We start from the raw sequence: 14105 nt of genomic DNA, 5'->3' as shown, positions 1-14105 counted from the left end.
GACATAGCGAGTAAACTTCTAGGGCAGTCGATGGATGAGAGTGGACTACCCCAACTCACGAGTTACGATTGTGAAGTAAATGCTCCCATACAAGGCAACAGAAACCTGCTACAGGGTGAAGAACTGCTCAGAGCTCTGGATCAAGTTAACTGAGCTTTCACAGTAGTTGTTCCTTTTTTGGACACTGGTGAATCATCACCTAAAGCAGTCTATTTATATTTTCTATATCTGATTTTAGAAGCCTGGCTACAGTACTGCACTAATTCAGTTAGTTCAGTTTTGATCCCCTTTCTACTTATTTTGACAGTCTTTTTAATACATTCTTTATGTAACAATAACTCAAACCGTAGTGCGTTTTTATAATTCTTTGGTACATACACCTTAAAGTCCATTACATTTAAAACACACTTGCAATAGCAGCTTAGAAATATGCACCTGATTTTAAAAAAATATTTATTTTTTGGCTGGGGAGTTGGTCACCAAAATCTATCATTAGTAAAATGTCAGCACGTGAAAAACTGGCAATACTTCCATCCTGCTCTTCGTAGGTAGCTGGAAGACTTGTGCTCTCTTACTCTTTATGTTCAAGTAAGTTTTTTTTTTTAATTTTAATATTTTTTTATAAGAAACAACAATGCTTTGCAGCAGTGCATTGTAGCCACAATCGCACAATATATTTTCTTAAAAAATACCAGCAGTTCCTCATGCAATATATCTGCATTTATAAAAACTAGTTTTTAAGAAGAATCTTTTGTTTGCCTATGAAATCATGTTTAAACCTGGATTACGTCATTATTTTAGTCACATTGTAATATAAATTGTTCTTAAATGCTGTCTTATGCTTTTGACTTAAGAGTGTGATTAGTCGAAGGGAAAGGATTTATCTGGGAAGGGCTAGCAGCATTTTATTTGGGTACATTCTCAATTTAGAGAGAGAGTTTGTTCTTAAAGTAGTCACTTTGCCAGCTTAAAAGAAATCCCTGCCTGTAGTTGTTGAAGTTAATGCTAATATTGTGTATGATCTTAAATGTTCAGCTTACCCTGTGTGGTATAGGTGATATTTCAAGCAGATTGTAAACCATCTTGCATTGTTAGCAGTTTTATCTAGTACATCATTGAGTTGCTCAATATTTTAATGTTTTGGTTTTAAGCACCTTGTTGCTATTAACATCCGTATATTTTCGTGTAGATTTCAATAACTTGAATATATTTAGAAGCCTTTTTATTTAGAAATATATAGTTGTCACAAACATCTTATTTTCCTATATGTACTGTACAAAACCTTCATTCACTCGTTCTTTTGCTCTTTGTGGTTGGATCTAACACTAACTGTATTGTTTTCTTACATCAATAAACTATATGTGGACCAGGCCCCCTCGGGGAGTGTGTTATCTGAGAAAAATGAGATAATTTATATTTTTGTTAGTGGTTATTGTTCATCCGTGTTCCCTTTTTAACTTAGACTTGATTGGAAATCACAGCTTCCTTACTTCGATTGTACCATCTCCAATTTAATTATTTGAGCCTATTCAGTACTAAATACACAGTGTTGTACCGCCGGCCAAAGATGTTAAATTTTTTAACCTGTTATCACACCAGTTAGCAAACTTGAAAGGGAGAAGACAGCATATCTGTTACGTCAGAGCAAAAGGACTTTTTTTCCTTAAGACCAGCTTAGAGGCTCGTCTCTGGAAGCATTATCAAGGTAACACTGGAAAGCAGGAAAAAGTAAAATTCAAGAGGGATCAATTAAAGATGAACTTAAAATTGCAGTGAGAAATGAAGCTGGTACTCTGTGATAGAGAAAAGTTGTTCTGTGTTGTTGTGCTGTTGACTCGGTAACTTTGCTGTCCTAAAACCTGATACTATTGATACAACCTTGTAATGTGTAAATAGGGTCAAGATATTCTGTGCATTCTTCACAAACTATTTTAGGAAACTTATTTCACTGTAAGAAATGAAGTGTGGATGTCACGATTTATTTTGGAATCCTTTGTTTCATTGACCTCCTTTAGAGTACTTTAAAATCACTGTAATGGTGTATAAGCTTAATGTGCTTTTTAAAAATACTGTTACAGTTCTACTGAAGCAAGAGCACTTTCCAAACTGACACAAGTGTGCTAATGAAACTAAATGGAACCAACGTTAAAAGATAAGGCACTGGTAGCGGAATATGGTTGTGTGAGTAGAAGTTGCATAGAGAGAGAAAAGCACTAAGCATGAACTTCAGGACTTGTGCAGAATGAACATCTTGAATATACAGACCTAATAAATATTAAGGGTTTGTACAGAAGCCCTTATATGTGGGTGGTGCGCTTCCCATGGCACCGCTTTCTCCAGCAGCAGAAGTTGTGATAATGAAGCTGGTAAAGGCTTAGGAAAGGCACCAGCAGACGTGGGTTTAAATGAGCACTATTTCACCTAAGGATCTTCCCCATTCATACACATTTTCTGTCATACATACTAATGAGGCACAGCATGTTGTTTATTATGCTTGTAGAAGTGAATGAAATAAGACTGAACTGCAGTACGTGCAACAGTTTGCACTCTGGGCAACTGGAAAAAAAAGAAAAGGCCTCAGCCTGAAAACTTAACTTTTAAAATTAGACATAAGATTTCAAGTGTTCCCTTTTTTTCCGCTCCCACTGACCTCTAATTATTGTAACAGTAATTATCAGAACCTGCTCCCTGTGACTGTATTCTGGAAGTTACAGCTTCCCTATATTTTTACAACTAAGACTGATGTGCTGTAGTTACTGAGAATGGTTCTTCAGCTCTCAGAGATGCTGAAGAAAGCATGGAAAAGTAACAGTAACTGCTCTGGGCTGCTCTAAGCTGTGCTAAATACTGCTGCGTGTTCACTAAACCTGGAAGCAGTCCTTGTAGCTGCTTTCATTTCTTTTCGTAGATTTTAGGACTCTCCAGCCTCATGCAAATCTTCCTTTGGAGGACAAGATTTTTTGTATACATTCATTTTTACACATTTGCTTCATAATTTTGAATAAATTTTTTTTTAAAGTGTTGAAGCATTATCTTATAGCACTTACTCTTTACCAGTAGTAAAGAAGGAACTGCAGCTGGATGTGGTATTTGCTTTTGCATATGAAACATACTAAATTATGAGTTTCACAAAATAAGAGGAACAGTGCTGCTTTCAGCAGCTCATCGGAACTGCAGCAGTAATCAAACCATGCACATCACTGAGTGGTTGTCCAGCAGCTTAGGTGTAATATACTTAAAGTTGCCTGGAGTCCAGAGTGCATGCTTCCTACTGCACCTTCTGCCATGCAGTAAGATGGATTTAGACTGTATGTTGGTCTTGAAAAACCTTTGGGTATAATAGAAACATTTTACTATTAATAGTTTCCATTCCTGTTGTACGCACAAATTCCCTGACAGTAATTATGAATCACTTTAGAGAGACAGATGCCAGAAAGAACAATTAAAGCTCTATGTGCTTGCAATGAAATAAAGGTATAGGGATCAAAAATCATTACAAGTTTAATAACTGCATATTTAGAAGTAACGTTCATTATTTAAACAGCTAAATAAAGGTAGCTGAAGACAGAAACGTGGGCTGTTCCACTGGTAGCTGGTGGCAGGCTTTCTCTGTTGTTAAACTGCTGAATGAATCATTTCCTTCCATAAATCCAGGAGGCAAGCACTAGAGGATAGGCCTGAGGTCAATCATCTGTTCTCCATCCCCTCTGATTAGCTGCTACTGAACAGCACGCACAATTCACCCAAATGTCACTGCACTTATGGATATTGTTCAGATTGCAATTATCCAGCATGAAAATAAACATTTCACAGGCCAGGAATACTCTGTAGGAAGGCCAGTATTGTCATAGGAACTCATGAGCTGAATACCCAGCTTTCATTAGCAATCATACGCTTGACTCCCTGGAAAGCGCCAATCTTGAGAACTGCGATTTTGATCCATGTTCTAAAACTGAGGTGTCATTTTCTTTCTGCTTCCCTGCTTACCTTGAGCAAAGCTTGCCAAGTTACCAAAAAGTTAAGAGTTTGCTACTGGATTTATACAGTATGGTAGATTTTGTGAATAACTGCAGTATTCTCTCATGAAAAAGTGGTATATTTTGATGGAATTCTTTTCTGGAACCAAGTACAACCTATTGCAATTGTATTTCTCTTGAAACACTTTGACATACTTGTGATTGTACTTCTTTTTGATTGTGTAACGGTATAAAATTCAATAAAAGAGAGGGTTTGTTTCTAATTTGTGGCATCTGTGATCTTTCTGTTCATCAATTAGCCCAATTCTGAAAGATGGACATGGCAAAAACACTTCAAAAAAGAAAGTAAGTACACACTGTGCAGCACAACTGAAACTTGCGTGTTTGAGGTGCAACCCACCTCATGCTGAAGTCAAGAGCCTCAGTCACTAAACATACACATGGCCTGTTTTCCAAAAGCATTTATAAATTGTTTTCACCCTTACAGCCAAAACCACTCACTGTGGTTATCCCATCTAAATTAAGTGCACTACACCCATGAACAGAAGAGGATAAGCATACAGTTCCAGTCTAACATTACAGCAGGTGCTGCTGCAGGAAAACACAGAGAACAGAGCGATGGGTATGGAGCCAGGGGGACAAAGTTTTAAAAGAAACCTCTGAGTAATCAAGGACAGCCTTAGTAACAAAACAGAAGCAATTTCAAATCCAAGATGATTTTCCAGGTGATTTCAGTTGCTCTCAACACATGCAAATAGTTAAACAGTAAGAGTCCCAAAATCTTGTTAAGCGAACACCGCTTCCTATTGCACAAATCAGAAATTTCCTGCAATGTTTTTGTTTTCTTGCGATGAAGTCTGGAAGCAGAAAGCACACTCAAATGCCATCAACTCAGTAGAGTACGATCCCATTATTTAGTACTAGTGATGTTTGTATGTATTTTGTTAAACAGCATATTAAAGCTTCCACGTATGTGACTTACGCTCGTGAAAACAAGATTTATTTCCATGTTCTCAATTTGAAAATGTATTCTGAACACATAAGACACTCAAAAATAAACGAGTTACCCTGTGCCATATGCAACCCGAGAAACCTGTTATTTATAGCTATGTCTATGCAGGATAAGAAGATTAACTTACATCTTACAGGGCAGGACAAGCGGGAACTCGTATCCCTTTGTTTAGCATATGAGGCAGATACAGTAACTAGCACGGAAAGCAGCCAGTGGACAGTTAAAACATACTAAGAATACGAAGGAGCACTGAACGAAAACAATTCATCAAGAAACGTGGAGGATTAATTAGCCAAGAAAAACAACACTATTTGAGTGTAAAAGCAACAGAGTGAGAATTCTGCAATAAGATCCCGTTTGTTTTGCACACACACACACACACGAGCCTCGTCCCGCTGCATCCTCTCTCACTGCGGTGACCGCAGCCCTGCCTGCCTTACAGAAGCACCGCTCCGCCTGGTGCTTCTTCACACAGCGTCCCTGAGAAACCAAAGCTAGGAAAACACACCTGACCAACCGCACCGCTGCCGTTAGAAAAGGGATAACCGCCGTAACTCAGACGTGGGTCCGGCCCTGCCTCCCACCCTGCGGCCATCGGGGTCTGCACGTGTGGGGCAGGAGCGCTGACTGCTCTCCCCACAGCGTCAGCGTCCAGTGCCGATAGCGAAGCCAGGGTCACGCAGGGGATGAACGGGGTCACAGCCCTACGTCTTTAAACACCGCATGAACCAAATGTATTTTCAGAAACAAACAAACCAACCAAGCAACCACCCGGCCGCGCCGCTCGCTCCCACTCCCGGCTGGCGCGCACAGCCCCGCTCCCCGCCGTTCCCGCTCTCCCTCACAGACCTGCGCTCCGGCCGCTCTCCGCCGCCTCGGCTGCCGCCCGCGCCTACGTGCGCCGGGGAGCGAGGGGCCGGAGAGCCGCCAGAGCCCGCGCCGCTCCGCGCCGAGGCCGCGCCCACCCACTCTACGTGCAGCCCGGCAGCCGCGGCCCCCCGCTCCCCGCCCGCCTACGTGTGGCCGTGCATGCGGGGAGCGCCCGCCGCGAAGCGCCCCGGCCAAACCCCGCCGCCCTCCCTCACGGAGAGCCCGTGCGCGGAGCAGCGCGCGTGCCCGGGAGCTGCGCAGGCGCCCTGGCGGGACGCGGGGCGCGGTAATGGCGGCGGGCTGAGGGGTGAGTTGTGAGCTGCGGGCTGTAGCGATGAGTGCCGTGCCCGGGCTGCAGGAGGACTGCGAGGCGCTGCTCGGTGCCTTCCAGGAAGCCGACACCGTCCGCTTCGAGCGCTTTGCTGAGCTGTGGCGGGAGCGCCGCTTCCACACCGTCTTCCAGTGAGTGATCGGCCCTGCCCTGCCCTTGTGGGTTGGCGTTAAACAGCAGAACAGTAAAACAGTATAGACTGTTGCCTTTTTCACTCCAGATCTGATTTGCTACACGCAGTGCTGCTTAAGAGCGTAGAGCATAGAGCACAGCCCTCTGTGGAGTTGTCTGAAGTAACGTTTTAAAGTTCCCAAAGCTTGCTGCTGTGACACCAATGCTTTTACAGTCGCTTGCTGCAGTGTGCTCCTTTCTGTTTGCTGTAGTGGTCGAATGAGAGCTCTGGAGAGGAATAAGATCACCAAGAAGACGTTAGAGCTGGCACAGCAGTACTTCTTGCCGCCGTATGCCTTCCAGATCCGAGTCGGTGCTCTGTACCTTCTGTACGGGCTCTACAACACGCAGCTCTGCCAGCCGAAAATAAAGGTACCTTACTGAGCCTGCTCGGAAGGTGTGGGACGTGAGATGTTTTCATGGCAGTACTAAGGTTGGAAAGGGTTGCTGAGATTATTTGTCACTGTTATAGTAAAGAAGTTCTTCCTTATGTTTGTATGGAAGTTCCTGCGTTCTAGTTTGTGCCCGTTGCCGCTTGTTCTGTCGCTGGGCAGCACTGAAGAGAGCCTGCAGCCATCTGGTTGACTCTCATACTTTAGACATTTATGAACGGTGATGAAATCACCTCTCAGTCTTCTCTTCTCCAGGCTGAACAGTCCCAGGTCTCTCAGTCTTTCCTCATACAGATGTTCCATCCCCCATTCATCTCTGTGGCCCTTTGCTGTACTCTCTCCAAAAGTTCCCTGTCTTTCATGAACTGAGGAGCCCAGAATTGGACACAGTGCTCTACCTAAGCAGAGCAGAAGGAGAAGGATAACCTCCCTTGACCTGCTGGCCACACTCTTTTTAATGCACCGCATGACACCGTTGGCCTTGTTGGCCACAAGGGCACGCTGTTAGATCATGGAACATCCTATTGTCCACCAGGACACCAAGGTCTTTCTCCACAGTCAGTGGGAAGCTAGAATATTCTCATCAAATGTGGAGAGAACTCCATGACAGTTGTTTATTAGAATTTCAACAAAATGAAGACTGGTTAAATTATTTCCAATTCCTGTTAACTAGAAGTGGAATTTGTAAATAGGTGGAAAGTTTGAACGTCTGAACAATATGTGCCTTCTTATTGCCTTTAGGAGAGAAGATTGGTATAGAAATGAGTTAGAAAATCAGTGCAAATAGTTTGTGCAGAAATAGTTGTGTATGTTGTGTGCATATGCACAACTCAATCCAAATTCCTTACACATGAAACAAAGTATTCTACAGTGATGTTGTTACATCTCAATCTTAATTATAGAGGAGTCATTTTACAGAGATGAATTTAGGCAATTGTAAAGCCACTGCTGTACAGCAGATGTTGGAGACTGCAGGAATCATCCAGGAAGGTGTCTTAGGTAGAGTGAAAATGAAGTGGGCTGAGCAAATGGGAGGAGGGAAAGCAAGAAATGAGAAAGTCTTTCTTGAACAGGGCAGTGTAACAGTACACAACTGATTTGTTGCAGATCAGGATTGCACTCAAGGATTGGCCTGAAGTCCAGAGCTTTCAACGGGATCTGATAGATTCCCAGCATTATGATGCAGCATACATCTTTAGGACACTGCGTCGTGCCAGAGCATTCCATTTCACAGCAATGCCAAAGCTAGTGAGTTATTTTATTAACAACCTACCATTTTTAATAAAATATCTTCAGCGTTTAATGGCTGGCAGTCCAACAGCACTGGTGTGCTTGACACTGTGTTAAGATGTACTGTGCCTTGCTTTATGTAACTGGATACACAACATAAAGCTTAGAGGATGTTTGAATGTACCATGCTTCTCACCTGAAAATCTTTTTTCAGTATCTAATCTTCTTACAATTTGAGATGTCATGTAACTTGTGGAAATGTTGAGTTCCCAAGTTAGAGGGCTGGTTTAAATTCTTGAGTAGGGAATAATTTTTTTTAAAGTGCTGGTTGAGCACTTGGCTGTAAAGATGCATGCTGTTGTTGATGAGATAGTTTTATGCCTTTCATCATCTCTTGATTGTTAGATATGCAGCTAAAACTTTCAAGAGTAGGGGTGGTTTAGGTTGACCATTTAAGTTACAAAACCTTGTCTCCTGCTTTAGCTAAACTACAGAACTAAGAAGAAGATCCAGGAAAATGAATGTAAAGAAGAATTTAAAGATCCAAGTAACAGAGTAAGCAGCCTCATCACGAATGATGTACTGGAGGTACAGTAACTTTAGACTATGATTAAACTTCTGTTTGTTTGTTTGTTTTTTTCTGTTATTGAAAAAGCCATACATTCTCAAATTAGTTCAAGATAGTTCTTTATGCATTTCTTGTGGAATGCATCCTAAGGTGATAGTCTGTTGTAGCAATTTTTTTGAATATTCAGAAACACAGTATTTAACTGGGAGGAACTTTTGTACCTGCTGTTACTGTGTGGTACCTTACCACATGTTCCTATGTTTTCTGGCTTTGCCTCAATATGATGTAAATGGTAAAGGGAAAAATGACCAAGTGACACTTGGGGGGGGAAGAAAAAAAAGGAAAATGATGAGTTGGGAAAAGCAGGTTTCTTCTGTTGTGTCTGTAGATTGCAGCTGGAGGCTGGGTATGGATAATAAGACCTTAATCATTTACAAGGTTATAGCCTTATCTAACCTCTATTTTTCCTTTTAAAACTTGGTTTTCTTAAACGTATAAAATATTTATGTAAAAAAAAAGCCAAAACAAGACAGTGATTCAAGCAGTACATTGTAACTCAGTAGATCCTTGCTTAAAAAAATCCAGTTATCTCTGAAATGTTGGCATGAGAAGGGTGTGAAGTGATTCCTCTGAAGAGATGAAAAAAGGAGACCTCTTTGAGATCTGATCCTTGGTATTACTGAGACTTCCTTCTTAGTTTAAACAACAAAAGATACTCTTCTTTTGCTTATTTGGTGTGCTGATGGGGAAGTGCTAGGTAATATTACTGCTAGGCTCTCTGAAATGGAACTGATATAAATAATCTAACACTTCTGCTAATTCAGCGGTGTCCTTAGGTTACATAATCTTGGTTTTCTTCAGTGAGAACTCATATCACTTTACTGCTGTAATCTTTTTCCTGAAAAGTCTCTCTTTTCCTGATTTAGGAACTGATGAATATTCATGAGCACTATCAGAAAATGAAATGTGCCATATCAGCTGACAAATCCCAGCCAGACAAGGCCCTGAGCTTGATAAAAGATGAATTTGTAGTTTCTCTTAAGGACATGGCTTTGGAACATCAGGAATGGCAGCAAAAAAGATTGGTAGGTAATACCAACCACTATGCTGTGGCAATTTAACAGATTATGTGAGAGTGTAAGAACTGGCATAGAGTGGGAATCTCAGTCTAAGAACTGGAACACTGAAGACATGGAGTGAGTAAAACTCAGAGTTATGGTGTGGGGGAAAGGATGGTGACTTGTATGTGATACTGGCTGTATGATAACAGAAATGTTTGCCCTGGAATGTGTGATTTGTGGATGGTATTAGAATAACAGTGCAAAATACCTCTGTAGCAGTTTGTGGTCAAGGAAAGGCTGTAATGTAAGATTAGTGAAGAAAATGGGCATATGTGGTTACTGCTTTGTGAATGACTGACATTTAAAAAATATTCTGTTTTGTGTGTTTTTCAGAAATTGTTACTAAAAGCTAAAGAAGCTGATGAAATGCCAAACAGAGTGGAAGAAGGAACTTCGCTAAGATCAGAAGTAAGAAAAATAGACTTGTTTGCTACATTGCAAAATTTGTTAATTTCTTAACTTTATATCATAGGCGAGGTGGGTTTTTCCTGTCATTCCAGGGCTTGACAGAGTCAAAGTAAGTTCCAGGAATAATTAGCAGAGTTGGGTTTTTTATTTTAAATTGCATTGTTTTCTGTTAACCTTTGAGCAGTCATTGCTGTGACAGTTCTGGGATGCTTGTAGTAAAAAGATACAGCCCCTTTTGGGTAAGGAAGGGAAAGAGCTGTATTTTCTTGGCCAAACACCTTTGTGATTCCTCCCAGAGTTTCACCTAAATGCAATAACCACTTTTTAATGCTATGAAATTCTCTTGTATTGTACTTGCCTGCTTGTTTCAACTGTGAATTTGATTAAGAAGTGAAGTTTCAAATTTTATTTTCTTTCCTGAGCTGTGGAACCGAAGGCAACCAAATTAAACTTTACATTCTGAATGGAACTTGAACTTCATTTAAGAAACAATTTGTCACCATTTATTATGGAATTACAGCAATAATGAAATACTGCTGAAGTCTAGTTTAAGAGTTCATTTTAATGTTACTGTAATAGAAAATGAAACCTATTCCTGAGTAATCCTTTTGTTTCTTTGCAGGGTTCTGAAAGAGCAGATGCTTTGGCTAGAATCAAACACAAGTCTTATTCTGCAGTTGTTGAGGTAGGTATAAAATTTGATGGTAGGGATGTAGTTATTTTAAATGATAATTTAAAGTACTAACAATGTAAACAATTGATCAGAAAGGAAGGAGTTAAAATTGCACTCTGTAATTCAGCTTTTGAATGTTCTGGTTTCCATATCTAACACATAGGGAAAATGTGAGGCTCTTATTATTCTTGTTAGATTTATGGAAGCAATGCCAGTATGGTCTGTGCCTGGAGGTTTTCATTTACAAGGTATCTTTTCATGTCAGTACTCTTTTTTTAATAGATGGAATTTTAAGTAAATGGAATTAAGAAGCACTTGAGTTTAATGGTTCCTTGAGGCTCAGATGTGTGAAGCTGTGAAGATCCTTGTGAAAATGGAACCTGGGGGTTTAAAGCTTGGAAATTTTTGGAACATTGTTTCTCTAAGTAGTACTTGAAAAATATTATTGAACTATCTTTCTTATGGCAGACCTATGATAAACATTGCATCATTCTTTGTTTATTTAAATTGTTTAGTGGAGAATTCATTATGAAATGAAACTGAGCTCTGGAATGTACAGCAGTTCAGACTTATGAATGAAGCACTAAGTGACACACAGTAGCACACAGCTACAGCAGTTTAACTTTTTTTTTCATAATTTTTACATATACTTACCTTCTAGGCCTCCAAATCCAGAAGACATCGTCAAGTAATACTAGAATCTTCTGAATCAGGATTGGATTATGGGAAATCTCCAAAACGAAGTAAAAAAAGCAGTAGGAGACCACAGCCAGCAGAGAAAAGAGGTTCTCTAGAAATCAGAGTTTTTTTTTCCATTGCATTTAAGAAGAAATTCTTTACTGTAAGGATGGTGAGATATTGGAACAGGTTGCACAGAGATGTTGTGGATACCCCCTGCCTGGAAGCATTCAAGGCCAGGCTGGATGGGGGTGTGAGATACCTGGTCTAGAGGGAGGTGTCCCTGCCTATAGCAAGGGGCTGGAACTGGATGATCTTAAAGGTCCCTTCCAACCCAAACCATTCTGTGATTCTATGATTCATTTATGGATCTCAAGAAATTGGGTTGGTATAGTTTTTTTGCACTTACTTACATCCCAATTATTTGCACATCCCTGCTCGAGCATCTTTTTTTTTTTTTCCTTTGGACTTGAAAGATATTACTTTCATCTCTATCTGCCAGTTCTGAAGGCGTGGGAAATGGCTTTTGTTTTCTGAAGGAAGTCAGCTTTCTGATGTCCAACTTCTAACTGATGAAAGTTGCTCAGCCATTTCAGTCTTTCATTTGACTTACTGTTTGTTAAAGGTTAACTAAAATTGAGCAGTGAAGTAGATCTGAAAAAAACCATCTTGAAGACAATGATTTCAAAGTTCCAAAGTCTGTCTTATGATGTGCTTAGCTTCTGAGATAGTTCAGCCCACTTCAGAGGTGGGCATTAGGCTATGTTGGCTTTGCTTCACTTCGGAACAGTAGATGTAGTATTGGAGAGAGAATAAGGAGAGGAATTTTGAATAATCTCTGAACTGAGCTGGTGATTCATATTGTTAGTTACTTGTTACGGAGCGTTTTTCTAGTGAGCCATATGAAGATACTGGGAAACAGGTGTTTCTCCACAACCTTTGACTGGAAAGTCAATACAGATACAAGAGAACAGTCTTCTAAGTACTGAAGCTAAGATACAGAAGTGAAAAAAACAAACTAATAATAATAAAAGAAAAAAAACAAAACCCAAAGCTGACTTTTTCTCCTAAAAAATCTGTCTGCAGGTCAGATGCAAGCAGAAAAGGACACTGTTACTCGCCATATCAGGATGCCTGTAATCACAGAAGAAGATAGCTCAGATACAGAAGGTACCATGATTGAAATTCTAAGAGACTGTAAACTTGTTTTGTTAATTGCTATGTACTATGCTGTATTTTTTTTAAAACTAAAGTTGGTGTCTCAGACCAAAAGCTTTGCTTTGCTTTCTTGCAAAAACTGGGTTAGTTTTCGTCCTGTAAATTGTTACATCAAAACCGAAGCTTTGCTCTGATAGTTTGTTGCAAGCAAACATGATGGCAAAATCCTGGGAGTCATGTTTATTGTACATAAAATTATTTCCATTGGCAGTTCATTGATAGTCTGATGGATCCTGCTTACAAAGAGGAAGGCAGACTTAAGAGCTCGACCAGAGATACTTGCTGTTAGCCTGAAAGAATGGGATTTAATTAGATTTTTTAAAGGGACACAAGGGAATAAGTGCAACTTCTGTAAAGGTCTGACAGCATAGATGACTGTGAGGAAAACATATTTTGGAGTTAACTTAATCAAAAACTGTATGTAACAAAAGATTATTTTCATACAAGAGAGAATAATAACAAAATACATTAATTGCAAAGTAGTACATCCTCTGATTATCACAGTTAGCTGTAGACAATTTGAATTCATTTAACTTTTAGACAGGTTGAAGGCACAGTGGTTTATTTAATGTTGTACTTGATGTTATTTGTTCCTCCTCCAAGTTGTCATGATGTTTTGTCTCTAAGTCAGGGATGTTCTTCAGTTCTTTGAATAGTTTTACAAGTAAGATTTGAAGCATTAGAAAATACCCATAAGCAAACTTATGTGTAACTTTGCAAGTGTTCCATATTAAAGATGTTTATGAGGAGCAGAAAGCTCTCAAAGTTGACTATGTTTGAAAGGACAGTACTTTGTTAATCGATGGGATTTTATTTAATATTTTGGATGATAATATGCCATAGAATCTAGAAAGATTTTTTTTCATATTTAAAGTCATGAAGAGAGGGATTCCTGAGGGAATCTCAGGAACTCATCTAGATCATTTGTTGTTAGGCAGAATTAATTCTACTTTAATTATTCCCAGGAGGGAAGATAGATTGAAAAGTTTGTCAGAAAAATCTCTTCATTTCCTTTCAGAAGTACCTCTCTCCAAGAGGAGAAGACGACGTTAGGATCCAGTTGGAGAACACTGATGTGAATTGTAATGACAAAGTGTAAATGTCAGATGTAACACAGAGTGCTTGTCTGGATTCCTTTGGATGTTCAACAGGAACTGGCTGGGACCAGAGCTACAGGTGACACTGGAATACTGGTGCTGACTGCTGTACTTTAGCAGTCTCATGGTATGGCACCTGGTGCCTTTATTCACCTGGCTGATGATTCCTGTGAGGAAGAAGTTGCTATGCACTGTGTGAGATGAGAAGAGAGAGAAGATGGTTCCTTCTTGTATTTAGTTTGTTCCAAGTAATGAGTTGGAACTCATGTTGACTTGCAATGACTTTTTAGCAGACATCTTGAAAGAACAGCTCACAAAATACTTGCCTGTATTTGTGCAATAAATTATTTCTCACTGTT

The 14105-nt window shown here is 39.9% G+C and overlaps 2 protein-coding genes and 1 long non-coding RNA gene across 6 annotated transcripts in view; 2 read left to right on the top strand and 1 right to left on the bottom strand.

Moving 5' to 3' along the window:
• Positions 1 to 4240, top strand: part of HIF1A (hypoxia inducible factor 1 subunit alpha) — a 30693-nt gene extending 26453 nt beyond the window's left edge. For 3 of the 4 annotated variants that reach the window (XM_031605315.2, XM_090141806.1, XM_090141808.1), the window contains exon 15: positions 2 to 4240. In XM_031605315.2, the coding sequence (XP_031461175.1) occupies positions 2 to 153 (152 nt within the window). In that variant the 3' untranslated portion in view covers positions 154 to 4240. The remainder of the gene's footprint in view (position 1) is intronic. The other variant, XR_016467145.1, reaches the window with a different exon arrangement.
• The window catches only part of LOC149917943 (uncharacterized), a 25445-nt gene extending 19320 nt beyond the window's left edge, over positions 1 to 6125 (bottom strand). Inside the window, exon 1 of the long non-coding RNA XR_016467147.1 lies at positions 5839 to 6125. This is a non-coding gene — a long non-coding RNA (uncharacterized LOC149917943). The remainder of the gene's footprint in view (positions 1 to 5838) is intronic.
• Positions 6101 to 14105, top strand: SNAPC1 (small nuclear RNA activating complex polypeptide 1). The gene is made up of 10 exons (XM_031605316.2): positions 6101 to 6321; positions 6574 to 6733; positions 7861 to 8001; positions 8467 to 8571; positions 9478 to 9636; positions 10006 to 10080; positions 10703 to 10765; positions 11415 to 11538; positions 12518 to 12601; positions 13668 to 14105. Exons 1-10 carry the CDS (start codon positions 6194 to 6196, stop codon positions 13700 to 13702), a joined length of 1074 nt encoding a protein of 357 aa, XP_031461176.2. The 5' UTR covers positions 6101 to 6193; the 3' UTR covers positions 13703 to 14105.

The sequence above is a fragment of the Phasianus colchicus genome, chromosome 5, assembly GCF_987193195.1.
Source record: "Phasianus colchicus chromosome 5, bPhaCol1.hap1.1, whole genome shotgun sequence".
NCBI lineage: Eukaryota > Metazoa > Chordata > Aves > Galliformes > Phasianidae > Phasianus > Phasianus colchicus.
The sequence above is the reverse complement of the archived record's forward strand: the minus strand, read 5'-3'. Positions and strand labels throughout refer to the sequence as shown.